The sequence below is a fragment of the Glandiceps talaboti genome, chromosome 4, assembly GCF_964340395.1.
Source record: "Glandiceps talaboti chromosome 4, keGlaTala1.1, whole genome shotgun sequence".
Taxonomy (NCBI): domain Eukaryota; kingdom Metazoa; phylum Hemichordata; class Enteropneusta; family Spengelidae; genus Glandiceps; species Glandiceps talaboti.
This window is the reverse complement of record NC_135552.1, coordinates 19552220-19571932: the sequence shown is the minus strand read 5'-3', so window position 1 is coordinate 19571932 and position 19713 is coordinate 19552220. Positions and strand designations below refer to the sequence as shown.

At 34.6% G+C, this 19713-nt stretch overlaps 2 protein-coding genes across 2 annotated transcripts in view; both read left to right on the top strand.

Annotated features, from left to right (window-relative positions):
• The first annotated feature begins 719 nt into the window (after nt 1–719).
• LOC144434279 (uncharacterized) lies at nt 720–2531 on the top strand. Its single transcript, XM_078122733.1, has 2 exons — nt 720–890; nt 2074–2531. The coding sequence occupies exons 1-2, from the start codon at nt 720–722 to the stop codon at nt 2326–2328; spliced, it is 426 nt and encodes a 141-aa protein (XP_077978859.1). The 3' UTR covers nt 2329–2531.
• An 11791-nt stretch (nt 2532–14322) lies between these two features.
• LOC144434278 (glycine receptor subunit alpha-2-like) overlaps nt 14323–19713 on the top strand; it is a 51627-nt gene continuing 46236 nt past the window's right edge. Inside the window, exons 1-3 of the mRNA XM_078122732.1 lie at nt 14323–14463; nt 15068–15127; nt 15691–15915. Of these exons, the coding sequence (XP_077978858.1) occupies nt 14323–14463; nt 15068–15127; nt 15691–15915 (426 nt within the window). The remainder of the gene's footprint in view (nt 14464–15067; nt 15128–15690; nt 15916–19713) is intronic.

Below are 19713 nucleotides of genomic sequence, written 5' to 3'. Positions count from 1 at the left end.
GACTGACTCAGTTCTCCCCTTCTTTATCATGTTATCTCACTACTAAGTAAAGTAATCCAAGGATGCTGCCATATCACAGGTTATCAAAAGCAGCAATTCAATATGCTACAATTGTTGTGACCACTTTCTTACAATTACGTTTCTTCAGCTTTAAGTATAAATGTCCATATTATATGTACTACAGGCGTATAAGACTGCTTCAGTTAGGTGAATTATCTCGTGACTCTATGAAATCACGACAAAATCAATATCAACTTATTTAGTCAAATGTGATGACAATACCATAGCATAGTGCTAATAATACACACGGTGTGCATAACATATCGTGAATATATCACAAAACCTGTTGATTATAAAGAGTCTGCCTCCAGCAGTTTGTAGCATTGCAGGACCCTCTCAACACTGCAAGTTTACTAAGTACCCCGGCCCAGCCCACTGGTTCATCTATATATCTATATTCTCTTAATGACTTTAATAGTATGTTGACATTACTTATAATAGATGGTTTATTAAAACAGTTTTGTGACCACATGCTAAAATGGTCAAATTATTTGAGTTTACATATAAAATAAGAATAAAAAAAAATTTGCTTTCCATTCATTCATTCAAAATATTAATTTATTATCCCGAATTGCTTATTTGACTTGTGTCTGTTTATTATCCAGTCCGTGACGTTCTTACTATTAAATATATTGGTGATAGTTGCTGCACTGTTTGCCATGATATTATCTGCAATTGGAGCCTACTGGGAATCCACGGTGATATGGGTATATCATGATAAAAGCAGTGGTCTAGTCTTGTATGTGTTGGTAGAACTGGTAGCCTTGGCTGTTCTTATTATATCCTGTATAGCCTCGTTTTTATATTGCTGTGGAGTTGGGGAAAGACAGGTATGTGAACCTGTATATATACATATATATATATATATATATATATATATATATATATATATATATATATATATATATATATATATATATATATATATACATACATACATACATACATACATACATACATACATACATACATACATACATACATACATACATACATACATACATACATACATACATGTACATACATACATACATACATACATACATACATACATACATACATACATACATACATATACAGCTATATATGATGCTATGGCAGTGTTTTTAATGACAGATATGCATGATTTGTGACAGGTAAGTTAAGTTCTGATACATATATGCTAAATTCCATGACAGGTTTGCTACATCAATGACATGTATCGTTAAGTCCTATGGTATGCTTGATTCTATGAGAGGTATGCTTGAATCTTTGACAGCTATATAAAGCAGTTATACTGAATTCTACGACGCATTCTATGACAGATATGCTAAAGTCTATTACAGGTATCCATGACAGGTATGCTAAATTGCATGACAGGTATGCTACATTCTATGACAAATGTGCTACATATGCTATGACAGGTACATGTATGCAACACACTATGGCAGGTATGCTGAATTGCATTACAGGTATGCCACACGCTATGACAGGTATGCCACATGCTATGACAGGTATGCTACATGCTATGGCAGGTATGTGTTTGATAGTAAGACAGGTATACTAAATTTAAACATTAACTTTTTTTGTGACCATATATTGTTTCGATGGACTATATAAATTTGATCAACAATAAAAGGCACGTATGCACCATTTGATTTGTATGATATACAATGAGGGAATCTCTTTGGAGATAATAGTGCTCAATACAATTAGTAGCAGTCTATTTTTAATATCAGAAATTAGTAGTCTGACGTATGGTTAATTTCAGGTATTATATACATATATATATATATATATATATATATATATATATATATATATATATATATATATATATATATATATATATATATATATATATATATACATTGTGTATATATATAAAATGTAACAATTTACTAAGGCGTATATGTTATAAACTGTATAAACAAAACATAGCTGTTTGATGTTTCAGAATCACATTTCATGATAACTTACAGTTGTCTTCCACAATTCAAAATCTTACAATAATAATTTTTTTTTCCATTTTAGATCATGATGGTTCAACAGCAATTGCAACAACTTCCTAACACAACGTCAACTTCAAGTCGTGTCCTGCCACCAAGATCATCTCCTGCTGCTCTTTATGTCAAAGGTCACGTACAAGTCTCTTTAGGACAGGGTAGTAAAAGCCCAAATATGAATGAGTTACGAGATAATGGATCACATGGTAGTCACGTGGACAATACACAGGCTCCAGAATATAAGCCGTTACAGGCCCCTCCTGAATATCAACAAAGAGTATAAAACGTGTTGTACAATTTGGTCTGTAGTATTTCCATAATACAATTCCGGAAACTTAACGAGATGATGACTGAAGACATGCAGGAAAGGTGTTTGGACCAGGTTATAATTTTAATGAAATATTGAAAAACAAGTACAAAACTGCAACAACAAAGCTATCACAGTCAGGCATTTACAGAGGTTTGGTTAAAAATCAGAAAAGAGCTTTGGGATGAAAACATCTTATTTTATCAAGGAAACAAGAATTAACACGTTTAATTTTTAAAATATTAAGATGTATCAGTACAAACTACAAATTTATTTTACCTACAGATCTCTCATTATCAACATTTACTCGTAAAATAATAAGGACAAATGGATTTAGAATCAGATACACTTTTAATCATCACTGGATGATCAATGAGTAGAAATATCTCGTTATGTGTACACAGATACGAGATAACGTAACCGTAGTTACGGAGTGAGGCATATACATTTGTAGAATGATACATCCCTAGTTCCAGAGTTAGAAGTACAAATACAGGTCTATTCTTAACCATTGGTAAACTGGGCATACAGGAATAAGGTACTCCTATGAGGTGGTAAGGGGTTGGGTATGCACGAATACGGTAACACTAGTTACTGAGTCGGGTACACACAAGAATGAGGTAACCGTAGTTACAGAGTTGTTCGTATGTGCATGTACAATATGTCTATTTTTAACCTTTGGTAAACATAGGAGGGGAGACGAATAAAAATTTGCATGTACACAGTATTTGATGAAGCACTAGCTCTTCTATCAAATTCTTTAATGGGATCAATATATGGAAAGATGACACCGACAGATTACTTCTCCTGTTATTTCGTCTTGATTCCATAGCTCGATTAATAATTCATCACCAGTATAAAGAAGTCTCCATGGATTTTAATATTTGAAATTGATATGTGAAATTACAGTTGTTATGCTTAGAAATAAGGTGAACGTACAATGACATGGAAATGTCAAAATCAATATATTTTAGTTGACGTTCGGTTTATTTGCCAATGGTTACCCATTTCCGTCAGAGTTGTTGACCTTAACAACTATGTGCAGTTGATGATAGTCGAGTCTGGAGCGCTTATGAATAGTAATCTTTTAAGCGCATTCGCTGATTCGAATTGAAGACTTGGATTCTGGTGGCCTAGTTTTGGGTCATTTTGCAGATTACTATGAAATATATATATATAACAAACACATTTTCACAAACATTAATACAATTTAAGCTTCAAGAAATGCTAAGTTAACAGACAGACTTACACGTTCATTAGTGGAATTATGAAAATGAAACGCTTCTGGGACATTACGAGATCGAGTCGCAATACGTGTGTAGTCAAACAAAACAAGCATAATACGGCTGCGTGAAAGACAAAAATGGAAGTCTTAGTATTAATAATAGTTCCAAACCTGACTGTAGTGACTATTTACACACATCGAATTCACTTACAGCATCAGCAGGTACCTGGTGTATCATTAGCGCTGTAATGCATACCTACAGTAGGTTTTCTACGACTACCCTTTCGAACGTGTATATTGCATTGCCCTACAAATTATCTACACAGAAATGATAATATAAAAACAACGGGGTTTCCTACAGATGTGCTAGTCATCATTATCACCGTGGTAACAGTATTTTGCACGTGATCAATATCATATTTACTGAACCAGGCCATTTTCTACCGATTGAGTAATATAAAGAGCAAGTCTTAATTAGATGACATCACACGTGGAATAAATTACAAAGTTATCATGGAACTAATATTCTAGTACTCTATAGTTTAGGTACAGCACAGATTCCGTAAATAATCACCTTTATACACTTCAGGGTATTATATTCCATTATACGGTGACAGTTCGTTGAAAAGTCATTGAACACACACAAACAAAAAAAACCTACACATTATTCTCACACTAGTAGAGAGTTTGTCCTCCCGGATATTGATATATTGAACGCAGGGATGTAGTTAAATTTTTCAAAATTACTTAATCCTAAGAAACCATGTCTCACTTATTTCATTTGATGAGCAGTATCACAACTTGAATGGACTCATTCTGATCTGGTTTAAACTATACACGTCGTCTGGATGTCCCGCCATTTGTACAATGAAACTAATAACATTACATGAAATGGGTCTAGATACGTCAACACAGCCTGACTATTAGTCACCGTGCACAAAGAATGCAATAGTATTGCTGAAGAAGCTAGTTATAAAGATACATTCAGAGAGAAAAAAAGACAAATATCATGAACTCAAGGGAAATCTGTATTTGTTATCGAAATAACGACATGTAGTCGATTGAACAATTCTACGGATACTTTCATCAAGATCACTTGAATCTTATAAATCAGTCGGGAATAACTATTTTCTTTTAATGATTTGTATTATTCTAAAATTTGAATTTTACAATTTCTCAATTAAAATTTGATATTTGAGACCAGAATTTATCAGAATGTTTTTTTTCTGTAAAACATGGAGGAATATATCAAATAAAGCCTTAACGTTAGAAGCCAAGCGACCAAATTTAAAATCGTTCCTATCCTTTACTTGAGATGTGGATATCATCAAAGTAATATGTACTTGGTTTTATGAATAAATAATTACTTTTGATTGTTCGTCATTGTTGTTGATGTTTTATTAAGACCCAAGACTTAAGGTGTATAAATGCGAAGTAGAAATAAATGAACTGGAACACATATTGCGAAACAGATGCGTGAAATAGAGCGCAGTTTTGGAATGAATCACGCCGGCCGAGCGAGGTCTATTTCTAAAACGCAGATTTAAGCCCAAGACAATTAAAATACATGTAGCATGTCCTCTCTGACACTGTAATATACATCACACAAACTACCCCAGACTCCCAGTTGAATACAACTGATTCATTGATTCCCACAATCCATCATTCCGATCAAAGAATAGACGTTAAGCACGTCACGGATTGAACTGTGCAACCGTTTTTCGATTTTTCACATCTATGTATCATTTTACACATATTTTTAAATTTCCGTGTGACAATGTGTGGGTATGATACAACCTCTCTTCGATTTTTTTCCTTGTAATCTTTACACACCATTGCCTAATCGATGTAATCTCGAAAGGCGGTTAAAGATTTCAGATATACTGCTACAGGTGTATGAATATGAACGGTTCATTGAAAACATGTGATATTTAATATGAAGTTACTAACATTGGTTAAGCTACGTTCACAGCGCAAGTGCACAACCATGTTTAACACACACACACACACACACACACACACACACACACACACACACACACACACACACACACACACATTGGGATTGGAAGTAAGACTGAAGTCTCCAGCTTATCATTTTATTAGATATATATAAATATTATACATAATTCACACACAATGATTCTCGTTCATTTCTCTCATAATATGTGCCTCTTCCTCTCATATTGTAAATCTATCCATACCAAATCCATCGTAATAACATCACTTCCCTTCCCCAGGAAACAACAGCGAACACTTTACTTCGTCGTATGCAAATACATACTTTATAATGTCTTCTGCTTCCGATGCGGAAGCAGATTTTCCTTTATCGAATATTTCGTACGAAATAGACATATCAATTTTGTAGTGGCACTTCCTGAAGCGAGGTTTGTTTTGAATTGATGCCATCAATTGATCACCCGGATGAGATATTGCAGCATAAATTTAGTCATACCCAGGTTACAGGTGTACAAAGTCTGCCGAAATAGAGACACGCAGATGGCGAGCAGGAGACAAATATGTTGATATCTTATCGTTGAAACACGAGTCAAGTCAAATAATGATCGTCTTTTTTAATCTGCTTAACAATATTCAGTATTCAGCGATATTCAGTCACAAGTATACACTTTACTGTTTACCATGTTTTCTAGAATATTCACACAGCTAGCGGGAGGAATACGAGTAAGCCAGTTCCTCTGTCAACTCAGGGTAATATTTCGTGGGAAAGCAGACGCTTGAAAAGTCGTTGGAATGGCTAGAGAAATGTTTTTAAAAAATATTAAAAACGAGTGAGTGAGCGAGTGAGTGAGTGAGTGAGTGAGTGAGTGAGTGGGTGAGTGAGTGGGTGAGCCTCTCAAAGTTATATTTACAAAGAGCGTTGATGTTATTTAAAAATGTTGTTCCGACCTTGAGAGTACGATTGAATGGCATGCCGCTCACGACACATCGTACAATCTCACTGAAGATAATGATCGCCAGGAAGTGTACCATCTAGTATTTAACAAGCTAATTTGATCGTCGCTGTCCGTCATTCCTATGTATATATGTCAGTTTTCAAAGTCCGTAGTTGTCTGACTGTCAAGTTAAGTCAGTATACTGCGACTGTTACTAAAAAATTACTTTTATCAATCTGCAATCGTCTAAAATGTTACAATTCGCTAAATGTCTCTAAAATAGTATTAGATCTGCCAATACCAACATTGGTAATGTACAACCTCTAACGAGTATGGCTGTGTGCAAGCCCTGTGCGCAAGAGTCATATACTATATAACAGAATATAACAGTCGACTTTCTTGGTTCCAAGATTCATCACTTCAATATTACTTCAAGGCTTACTTTTTGGCTTATTCCATCTTTGTTACATTTCATGTTTGGAAAAAAGGTTCATAATTGAACGCTGAAAAGATAGTATGACGTCTAATCGTGAGAGTGTCTCATTGAAGAAAGAAGAAACGTCACGAATGAAAATATTGATACGTGATGTACACGCACATTCAGGGTATCGTCAGGTGAACCACTGCAGTAGTCTTTTAAGTAGTGTTTATATAGGAGATGTACACTTCATCATCAAATCGGAAACAAGACTTCCACTCTCCATGTTTGTAGATCTGAATAGAGAGTACAAATATCATTGTTGTCAGAGGTCTACACAGGCCTATCGCATATTCTGCAGCTCACAGTGGTATGAACCCAATATAGGTCAAATCTAAGTACATACAATCATGAATCCGATGTATACTAATACATCCATGATAGAATGTAGAAAATGAAATTATTGAAATATGCCCAATACCGAAGCATCGTGTCCCCATATGTAAATACGTTCACCAGCTTGGTAAATCATAGCATTAAATACGTGTTATTACAAAACCAAGGGTTTCTAGTTACTTACATGTAACGTTTCGGCCATTCAGGTCGACAGACTCTATCTCCGCCAAGCCGTAAAAGCAAGTACACGTACATTTTGACAAAGCCTGTAAGGAGAAGCCTCGACGTTGCGATAGAGATTTTGTTTTTGCAATGATCAATTATTTGATTGAAAATTTAAAATGTAGCCCTCAATTTTGTTAACTTGTTAATATTCTAACTGCTTGAAAGAAACGTTTTCTACCTGACAACATTTTTAATAAAACAACCTGACATATATGAGATGTATTAACGCGGATGTAAATCTCCTGCCCTTCACTAAATGGATAGTTACGTGACCTGGGTAGGTAATCTGTTTGCCTTTTCAGCTGCCGATAATTCACTATGAGGTTCTCTCGCTGGAAGCCTATACTAGGATTGTACGCTATTTGATGACTTCAATATGTGATAGTGATACGACAATGACAAGTTATAACGGTATATAATTTGTAATACCGTATGTCGAACTGTCTAGTGGTAAAATCAATAAGCTGCAGTTTTACTCCACACGCCAAAACGAGTTCCTTCATATCATTCGCTATTCATGCAACTTATAAGTAAGTTGAAAAATACACAATATTTCTACCTAAATTACAAATCAAAAACGTCTTTTTTGTTCATTTTGCAACTTTAAAGTTTAAATAAACAGTTATCTAAAAATAATTTTAATTTTCTGTCACAATTCCATGGCCATGTCATGAGTTTTACAATCGTCATGTAATACCTAATTCAATGTCTCTTGGCTATAATATTACTCTTCGTGGTTTGAAATTAAAAAAAAAAGACTCCGTTTCATTAAATTGTAAATCCATAGTCACATAACAGCATAGAATTTATAAGTTACTGTCGATAACACTATTTATAGGACTACGCTAAGTGACAACCCGTGACACTGAGGGCACTGTGACGGACTCACAAGGGATAACAGTCAGTCGAGACTAGACCCATATATCACAAGTTCATACTAAGGGTTTTATGAGAACCGTTTAGATTTTTCTATTTTCCACAGTTCACATGTTATCAATTTAATCTAAATAACACTTGGGTTAACCCATTTTTACCTCGAAAATGAAGGACAAAAATATGAAGGGTTACTGCATGCGTCCATTCTTATCTGTTTAAATATAAAAAAAAATATTTGGGCGGAAAAAATCAAAGGTGTTTAAAATGTATATGAAATAGAAATTCTATAATTTTACGAAATTTACAAAGGTTTTTGTGTATTGAATGTTGTTTTGTGGATTTTATTTCATGTAATATATTTAAAACAAACAAAAATAAGTCTGTGCATTTGACGTCACACGTTTTTGTTACAATCGCAAAAGACATTGGTCCAAAGATTTATAAGCCAGAGTCCATAAAACGAGTCAATGGTCTATAAATAATGTTGCGTTTCCCTCTTATCATTATATACATATGAAATAGCTGTATTTAAAAGTGGATTCTGACGTCTCTGTGGATCAACGGATTATTGATAAAACTATTTCAAACCTATGTCAATTTACTGTTCCTGAGTAAGTATATTGTACTGCCCTAGGTGATTCTTGGAACCATTAACGATATATTCTCCGTTATTTCAGACCTACATAGTATTATTATTTCACCTTGTTGGCTCCACGAATATTGAGATTTGATATAAAAGGACGGCAGATGAAATTTGATATTTTAAAATGGAATGTGATCAATTATATGTAGTCTGTTGAGACGACAAATATAACGGTGGACTTCGCAGGTTGTAGACATCGCCAGTTTAATACGTCATCCGAAAAACTACCCGTCCGGTTTTCCTTTGACCACACAATCGATCCTGGAACTTGTCGGATTTCACAAAGATCGAAAAGACAAGCCTGAACTCAATAAGTGTAATATTTAGCATGAAAATGAAAATAGTGAATCAATGTTGTAGGAAAGAATTATATTTCAACATCTTGGCATAAATTGGATGAATTTAGAATTCACAATACAATGGACGTCACTACTCCTATTTTACCCTTGGGTTATGCGGTTGACATTTTGCATGGTAAACATGTCAATATTGCAGACAGACTGGAACTGCCTATATAATGACATACGTATACGTCAGCGAGGAATAACAAACTGTCTATTTTGTGGGTGGGATGGTCTCTTGCAATGGAGTAGGTACTATTGATCTAGGAAAGGTTCTAAATAAATGATTGCGTGTAAACTACCGTGAATGGGTGAATGCTAATGAGCATGGGTATTCAACCCAAACAGTGTGTTTCATTACCTTTCCTTAGAATTACTCTTAATTTGTTATTAAAAGCTGTCATAAAAATTGATTGAATAGTTTTTATAAAAAATGAATATATGGTCACGGATGATGTTACATGAATATGATTACATTATATTTAATAACTAGAACGATGACGTACATATATCGCGTATGTAAACTTATACTTGTAATTTGCATTAATTTCATTTCTGCCTATGCTACGTTGAAAATTCTAACAATGGGTAGACGTGAACGTCTTGTCCGATTGCGGTAGTAATGCGGATGACGTATTTTGAGCAATGAACATGTACAGGTTCTGACGATACGTGAATGACGTCACGGTTGTACCAATCAATATTATCAACAGAACCATGTAGTTAATGTTGTGACGACAGAGAAAGGGCGGTAAATGTGATGCCATCACTATTGGTTTTCCCTATAAACCCTTGCAGGAAATTCACCCAAAGGCTGAACACGTGTCAAGTACACTGTGTATCACGCTTCTGTCCAAGGTTGAGTAAGTTATCAAGGTGATATTTCATCACCCGAAATCATAATTATGGGATATAATAGTAGTACTTATTAACAAGGTGTACGTAAGGCGGAAATCCGTCTGACCGGACTTTTCAATTGATAAACTCTTTACTGGATTTGTATACATCAAGTCTATCCAATCCATTATCAAACATGTACTCTCCTTATATCAATATTTCAACTTTCTATGCAATGTACTTTCGGCTACATTCATCTTCTGTTTTACACTCAGAAACCAGAATGGAGTTGAATACATAAAGAATTCCAATTAGGTATTAAAACGTTGTATTCGTTCTGACTTGTTTTTCATCAACGTAATAGCCTTGGGTTTTGATCAAATTTATTCAAGATTATGAAAAAAAAATCACTTTTCAAGGAAACTGTGTATATAAATATGCCTATGTTATTGTGAAATTAAAATTATATCTAACGGTTATAATATCACAATAATTCTGCCTTTAATAACGGTGGGGGGGGGTATCAGATCACTTATACTTTAGGTAGATTGTACATTCCGGCTTTGTAGGGAGAAGACACTTATTATACAGTCTGTATCATTAGAAAATCCCTTCTCGTTTTAGGCAAAACACTAATGGTCTGAAATGCGCTAAGTGCCTGAAGACACTGGCTCTAATGTAAAATATGCATAGCTTAATGAAAGATGAATATAGTAGTACACTATATGTACGTGTTATTTAATAGTATTGGCCTGACAGAGTGCTTGCCACTTCCAGATTGTAAATGTCTAATAATGATGGAGTATTCACACACAGAATGGCTACCATCTAAACATATATCTATGCATTATATTTCGATCGTGCCAATTTCAAATGATGTTTTAGCTTATGAGTCGAAATAAGCTTATACATTGTCCAATACTAATTATAAAGACTGAAATAATTTAAGTAAAATTCTTGGTCCTACAAAAATAGTGGATACCATATACATATATAACTAATATTCCACAAGTTTATACGGTTGTTTTTACGCGTGGGTCGAAATTGTAAAGCGCGAGCTCTGATCGAAGTATTTTAACACGCGCAACATACCCGTACACTGTGCGTTCAAAAACTTGGACCGTTAAGAATGTCTTCGGTTGTTAAGTGCGCGTGTTCTTCTTAATTCTTATCATTTCTTGCAAAGCGACAAGTTAGCTTTTACGTCGACACTTTCTTGGTTAATGATACAGGTAAGTCATATTATACCCGTCTAAATAAACTTTTCTTCATTAATTAGATGAAGAATAACATGACGCACTTTGAAGGTGGACTAGCAATAGTAAACTACTACAAATCAATGTACTCATTTCAAATATAGCTCAATTCTACTCGTGTCCAGTAAGTAAAACCCCCTGTGGCTGAATTCTGTTGATTAATGCTCTGTTCGATGTCTAACATCACGTCGTAGTCATGCTGCGGGCAGTCCAGTGTGTATGGACTCGATAGAAGTGTACACAAACTGTTCTTTAGAAGATTACATCTCCCTTATTACAACGTTGTATAGTATAAATAATTGAACACAACACTCAAAGCAATCCTCTAGCTTATCACGCGTAAGAACATTTCCTGAGAAAATTGCTTTTGTCAACCATACATCCCGCGAGAGGCTGAAACTCGGCAATTTCTTTAAAGTATCACCTATAAGCTTACTCTCTAGCGAACCCCCCCCCCAGTAATTATTGTAACAGTATAAGATTGTGAATATATTGATAAAAATGATAAGATATTCTGTTTAGTTGACAACTTTAATGAAAGTGTATTATTATCTGAAAAAAGAGAGTCACAAATCTATGTTGACAGACCGTTGAATGTCGAGGCGTACAACTATATACCATACCAAAGTAATCTCTTTTGAATGCAAAGAGACTGTTGCCAGCCATTAGTGGCGTATCCCTCCGTTTGCCTGAAGACATGTAGTACTGAATAAGCAAAACATATCGTATGCCCCGAAAATGTTAAATCTCCAGAGTCACAATGCAGTCAAAAGATTATTTCATTGATTACTTGCTTTTGTGAAAGACCTAAAACGCTGGGAGTGAAATCATTTTGTCGTTCAGGAAATTTTCTCAACCGTGTAATTTAGAGAGAGACGGTGAAGGACACGGGAAACCATTAGCGACAAAATGTTTTAATGAATGTATTTGGGTTCCGGTGTAAATCGTACAGCCTAGTTGTCCGGATACAACACACACTGTGCCATTTACATATGGATAAACTCTAATGTGAAGCTAAGCCACGTCTTGGCCAACAACAATATTCACAAACCAATATCACAAGAATTACATTTGCATACTATTACAATATGTATCTCACATCCCATTAATGTCACAGAGTCTAAATGACCCAAAAAATAGAGTATCTTTAAATAGATATATACATATACGTGTATGTATAGGTTCTGAGATAAAACATCTTCTCGTTGCCGATATCGTACGATTAGGACTATGTTGAACCCCATGACTTCATCATGTTCTACAACTTTCTTGAAGAGAACTGAAGAACAGTAATGATGAAGAGATAAATAACAAATCGGGCTGTCGGTGGCCGAGTGGTTAAACCACTTGCCTTTAATGATACGTCATATTCTCAGACACATATTCTTTCGATAGTGAAAACAAATCATCAAAAAGACTCCCCTGCTAGATGACTTTAGCCCCTAGGGAAAATAGAACACGACCTGTCACTCACTCTGTGCAAATTGAGGTCACTATGGGCCATGTGGTATATGAAGATTGAAAAAATTGTGTTTTTATAATATGTGCGAGGTTGCCATATTATATATATAAACCAAATATACTTATTCACACGACTCAATCTCTCTATGCTATGAGGCCGCCCTCACTGGTAAGACACGGTTTGAAAAGATGGACAGGGAAGTTACATGACACCAGTGTCCTGGGACTTACTGAGAAGTATGTAAAGGAAACACGTAATCGCTGCATTATTCAATCCATTGATAATATCAAATTATAAATCACGAAAGCTTAGCCTTAGTTACGGTTTTTATACATAAAACATACTATGTCTTTTCCAATTTCTGAGTGTCTGCAAATGGGATAATCCTGTAGACATCTCAAATAAATAAATAAATAAATAGACAGACAAACAAACAAACAAACAAACAAACAAACAAACAAATAAATAAATAAATAAATAAATAAATAAATAAATAAATAAGTAAATAAATAAATAAATGTGTTTAAAGAAAAATATCGGTACTGTTGCATTTTCCATGTTTTATTTATATAATAGTAGATGGCATAACTACAATATGTATTCTGAAATGACACATTGTTGAATCAAAACTATGGATAGAATCACCAATAGTCATATTTGTGTGTACTAGTCTCACAGTTAATTGTCATCATCAAGGTCTTTATGGATGTTTGTATTCCAATGATATCTCATGACAGAAATTAGAAAGATGATTATAAATAAAATATATAGAAAAAAAGGAATGATTTTTAGTGATAGTACAATCATTTAAACATATGACCTACCTCATTTCGGACTGAGTTTTCCATTTCTATATCTATACGATATAAGAAATTTAAAGACCAACAATAGACAAATATTTAAGGCGAAACTAAAACAGTATATTTTTTTTGAGGAGATGACTACATCTTCCCGATCCTTTAACTTGTCTCTATAATTTCATTTCTGAATGTATGCTTTTTATTTTATTTCTATTTATTTCATTTGTTACACCGAGTTTCTGTATATCAAGTTTATTACATTTTCCACTGTCATAATCTCCATCACTATTCACAGGAGATGTATTTTTGCTGTTATATCTCGTATACGCGTACCAAATTAGTCTTACATTGTAATTGTCATGAACGTTTGGTCCATGGACTTTGACTAGTTCCTCGGGAACTATTTCCATGGCCCTCGCCAGAATTATGTTTTGTATTACCGTTTCAAAGAATGTTGTTGTTGTTTTTCATTTTCTGGTGGAATAAATTGCAATTCAATATATATATATATATATATATATATATATATATATATATATATATATATATATATATATATATGCAGGACTTGTCAAAGTGTCAATTTAGAGAGTAACCATGGGATACAGTCGAGATGACATCAGTGTAGTGGTTATTGTAACAGGCTTGATAGCGATTGCTGCTGAATTGCCCTGCTTTGTGTACTGTTCTGCCAGTATACCACGTGATATACCAATACCAATCCTGACCGGTGTCCTGGTAAGGAATTGTGTTTTAACGTATCAATAACTACCCAATGAAATCTGACCGTCATATGCAACGGAGTAACAGTAACAGGAAACTCGTGAAATTACTTTAATGATTTAATGAATCAATATAAATTTGATACATTCATAACATTGGCCGATGCTCCGTGAATGTCGGTCAGAGTAGTCATATTACTTTTACATAATTATTCATCTATTTGTCATATTTAGATAATTTGGCTAAATCCACTTTACAAGAACCACAGCTAATACTTATTACAATGCATTAGGCCTGTACAGGTAGACTGTAAGATACGTCGTGACGTTCCGCCCTCAAAGGCCTCCTCTCACCTGAAGGCCGGGGTCGGCCGATGCGTGAGGGCGCCCCGTCACGGCGTACCTTACAGACTTGCCTACAGGTATCAAGCACATTGTCAAGCTAACCTCGTATATGGTAAACGAATGAAACGAAAATCATGGCACGTGGTGGCAGAAGAACTGATAAACCATGGTACAGGATATCTTTATATTGATTTCATGAAGCAAGAAATTAGACTTTGGCTTTTTTCTTATAATTTTATTTCTTGATTTGTTTAACTGTCGTTCTCATGACATAGGCAATCGTCGTTGGAAGTGTTGGTATTGCTATATCTCCACATGCAAAAACAGGTTGTTTGGTAAGTTGTTGGCGTGTCATGTTATACCTACTAATAAGCTTATATAACTCCACGTGAAAAAAAAAACCAAACAGCAGGTTGCTTGGTAAGGTTATTTGATTTTTCGTTGTATACCCACTATATACAATATATCTCCACATGCAAAATCAGGTTGCCTTGTAAGTTGTCTGTGTGTCATTTTACACTTTCTAATAAAAACGACAAGTTATTGGTCGAAGTAATGATAAAACAACAGAAATTAACAGATCAAAAGAGGAAATCTGTATGGTTGAAATACAGTTTGATATACTGATAGTATTTTGAAAGTGATCACTTAATCATTAGTGGCCTGATACTGGAGTGATCGTAGTAGCTTAGCTATCAGAAGACGAGATTGTTTTGCTGATTCGTACAATACGATCAACTACTGAACAATCAACTTAAGCTAGAGAATTACAAAACTGCCAGTAACGTATCCATTGTTGTACTGAGCTATGGCCGTGACAATGGGTTCAAGGTCATCTTCATTGTGTTTTGATCACTCTATATCTCTCAAGTATATCTTCTTTTTTTCAATCATACAGAGGATAATGGTCCACGTCATGTACGGGTCCTTTGTTTTCAGTAGCGTTCTATCCTTCCTCTGGGCTGGTTGGGGCACCCTCACAGAGAGGAAGAACTTCAACACTGAGTACACTTGTTACAGTTTGTATATGGCTAATCTTGGCGTATCTATGCTGCTTGGTTTAATTAGTACTCTCAACTATATGGATTTCTGTGACATTTGTTATGCACCTGGGGATAAACCAGTAAGTTAAACCAAATTATAACTACTTTTATACCACATGTCTTTCGGTGCCTAATTGCATGCGTGTATGTCAGCTTGTGTGTGTGTGTGTGTGTGTGTGTGTGTGTGTGTGTGTGTGTGTGTGTGTGTGTGTGTGTATGTATGTATGTATGTATGTATGTATGTATGCATGTATGTATGTATGTATGTATGTATGTATGTATGTATGTGTGTATGTCACATGTATGTATGTATGTATGTATGTATGTATGTATGTATGTATGTATGTATGTATGTATGTATGTATATATCTATGTATCTGTGTATCTGTATCTATGTATCTGTGTATCTATGTGCGCATAGCGATTATTATGTTCAATATTTTTAGTAATGGCAGTGGAAAATGTAAAGATGTGTAAAATAGATATACAGTGTGGATTTTCAATTTATTTCAAAGAATTATTTGCATTTTTACAGGAGCAGGAAGTGGGAGGATTTGGACGTCAGTTGAAAACAGACGATGAAGAAAATGTTGTTTGATCAAATAGGAGTTAAACGCGTCTCTCTGTGTGTGTACACCACGGGCCAAGACTAGCAGTACCTTCTACGTCGAATCTGACCTTTACCCATTGACATTTAGAAACTTTTACTTATTTTGTATTTTCTTCAGTAATTTTTCATCAATGTTTATAAATACAGTGTTAAGTCAACTTTCTTTGCAATTTATTTGTATGTATTCGTGAATTGACTACAGCTGATTTCGCGCAGATCGTGTTAATTGTTACCGACATCACTTCCAGTGGGCTAAACATTGGTTTTGGTGTCGACTAAAACGACAAACCAAAAAAGATCACAGCATACACTTGTAACTTCTTTTTATCAATCGTGATAATTCCATAACGCTTTCCATCTGTACATCTATGCCATTTGTCTTCATTTCTACGTCTTTCTCTCTACATCTGTCTACTTTGATGTCTCTCTATCTAACTTAATTGTTTGACATCAATCAACATAATGGCTGCATTGGAAGATAACCCTACCATAAAAGATATTTCAAATACCGTACGTTGGCAGTCAGATTTCAAGTTCACATGCCTTTTGCTTAAAGGTGTTTGTACTCTCCTTTCAACCAACCAATAAATTATCGGTGCCTGCAATAGCATGATAAGGGTTAGTTATTTTTAGCTGGCTGGGGTGGTGTTTGTTTTTAGCCAGTGGATGTAACTTTGCAAAAACATCACTTAAAGGAGAGGGGGGTCATTTTGGAAAAAAAAAACGCTTGAAGTGCTAGTGGGATATGGGGTTGGTTACTTTGTAAAACAACAAGATAAGCGAGTTCACCTTACCCAACCAATTAAAAATGACCGGCCTTTACTTATGCTAAGGGGGCCAAACTATAACAAGGACGGCTCATTTCTCACGCGCGCCTAGTAATGCACGTCAGTGTAATGACGTAAAGCGTGTGCGGGTCGAAAATTATGGCATCGACCAAGAAATTGGATTATTGTTATTTCAAGTCTAAGAACTATAATTGAATTTCCGAGGTAACGAAAAACTGACAATTTGATTGGTTACAAAACATGGTTCGACAGCCAAATAAACCGATCTATTATTTTGCTGATATGTTTTGCCACCAGTAAAACAAATTCTGCTAAATCATTATGAGACCTATAAAAGACAAATTTCCCGTTTAGAATCATTCGTAACGAATTGTACATTTGTGTAATGAAAATAGACATAGCGTTTCTTTTGATTGATTAATTAGCGAGTTTAGCTTTGTCAAATCTCCTTTGCGTGTAGTCCATCTTACTCTTTTCCGCTTGAGTTGTTATTGAATTGAGTTCAGTTTGATTGAATGTTGTTATTTAACCTAATCTTACGATGAATGACTACAACTCATAACTCTGTACATTTCGGATTAATTAAATGCCAACAGTTAGAGGATCATGTCAAACCAGAAAATGGCTATATATTGTAAGTTAGTTGCAAAAACAAACCATTAAAAACGTTTTTGATAAATTGCTATCTTAGGGGCGATATCAATAGTTCAATGTACGATAAAACTAAATTCTTTTACTTTTTTTTTTTTTTCTTTTTTTTTTTTGGGGGGGGGGCATTTTAGTTCCCATCCTATAAAAACGTGATCTGTTTTGTACCTATACAAATATTTTTTTTTAAATATCGTCAAATTGAGAAATGGAAGAATTTTAACAATGTTAAATGCATGGCACTAAAATAAAGTAAAGTGTCAACAAAAGTCTTAGAACTATGTTTTCATCACTACATATTGGTTTTGTATTCATAGCACTACTACATATCGATTTGAAATTGGTTGTACTGTCTGAAACATTTCCAATTTAGCCAATTTAATTAGAAGGGAATGTGGTCGGAGAGGTTGAGGCCTAACTAAAAGAGTTTAGTTTTTATCCTAGTTGAACTATTGATCTCACCCATAAAGTCGGCTAACGTTACGTAAAAAAAATTTGCAGATTAGTTTCCCTACGTCTCTTTCAAGTTGGTTCGCGATATACGACTGTAGACTATCTAATTTCTGTTACTATCGTTTCAACAGTTTAATCTACGTCACTCCTTGTAATCTAGATAAACTGCTTCAACTTAATACCCATTGCTATATCTAAACTACATTTTATAATCGTGTAACACCAAAATTAGAAGTGCACTTGATGACAAGTTTTGCTGTGTGGCCTGGCTATTGAAGGGTCTAGCAAATACGAATCTACGAGTACAAACTCATGTTTGATCAATATCGTCAAAAAGTACATTCCACATTATTTTTACTCTCATCCTACTTATGCAAATTTTATAGAGATAAATGCTTTCAGAAGATAATGATATAATTCAAAGACTAGTTGCTTTTTTTTTCCTTGAGAAAAGAGGCACAAAATATTTCTTGAACCTGTGACATTTTACCTATTGTATTTAAGATCAGATAGTATTTTGAGCTGATGGCCATGTATATACAATAAATGAGCAACATATATAATAGATGTAATACAGAGTGACCTAGAGTAGGTCGTAAACAGTTACTCCACATACATATATCATATATGTACCAATTTGTCACGTTCCTGTAAAGTACATGATGATAGCCGTCGATATCACATCGTCAAAGTGACGACAGTTTCGAATACTGACATCTTACAGTGTGGAGTAAGAGTTGTTTTTTTGTGTGTAAGCACAGTGTGAGCTTTGCTGCTGCAAGGAATGGTAGGAGACAGTACTTTATATAATAGTTGCGTATGTTACTCAACTGTAACCGATCACGTGACTCTGACGTAATTAGTTGTATACCCTGATGTATTGCTAGGTCAGCATGTAAATATTCCAGATCAAATATTGATACATTCAACTGTCGTGCATCTAAAATTTATTAAAGTCAGTTTTGACGACAGCTGTACAATTCTCATTTTAATAGCATAGGTTTACTTTACACTTTGGCCCAATGGATATTTGAAAATATATATATATATATATATATTTCTCATCAACTGGAACAGGTGCCAAAAGTGATAAAAGAATTGCACCAGCTGTCATTTATTTGAGGATGTTTGTTTCTATGGAAACGCCGATTGGGCAAGGTGAGGTACAAACCCCATGTCAACTTGATTCGCATCTAGTGTACAAGTATCTTATTGGAAAACACTTTAAAACATGTAGGCAATTCAAAACCAACTTTGTACAGGGTTATCCATCTCACAATATGCAAGAAATGTTTCCGAGTGCTATAAATTATTGTTATCATTGTGAAGGGTAAACATACCAATTGGCGTCTGAAAACTATGTTCAAGTTATCAGCATG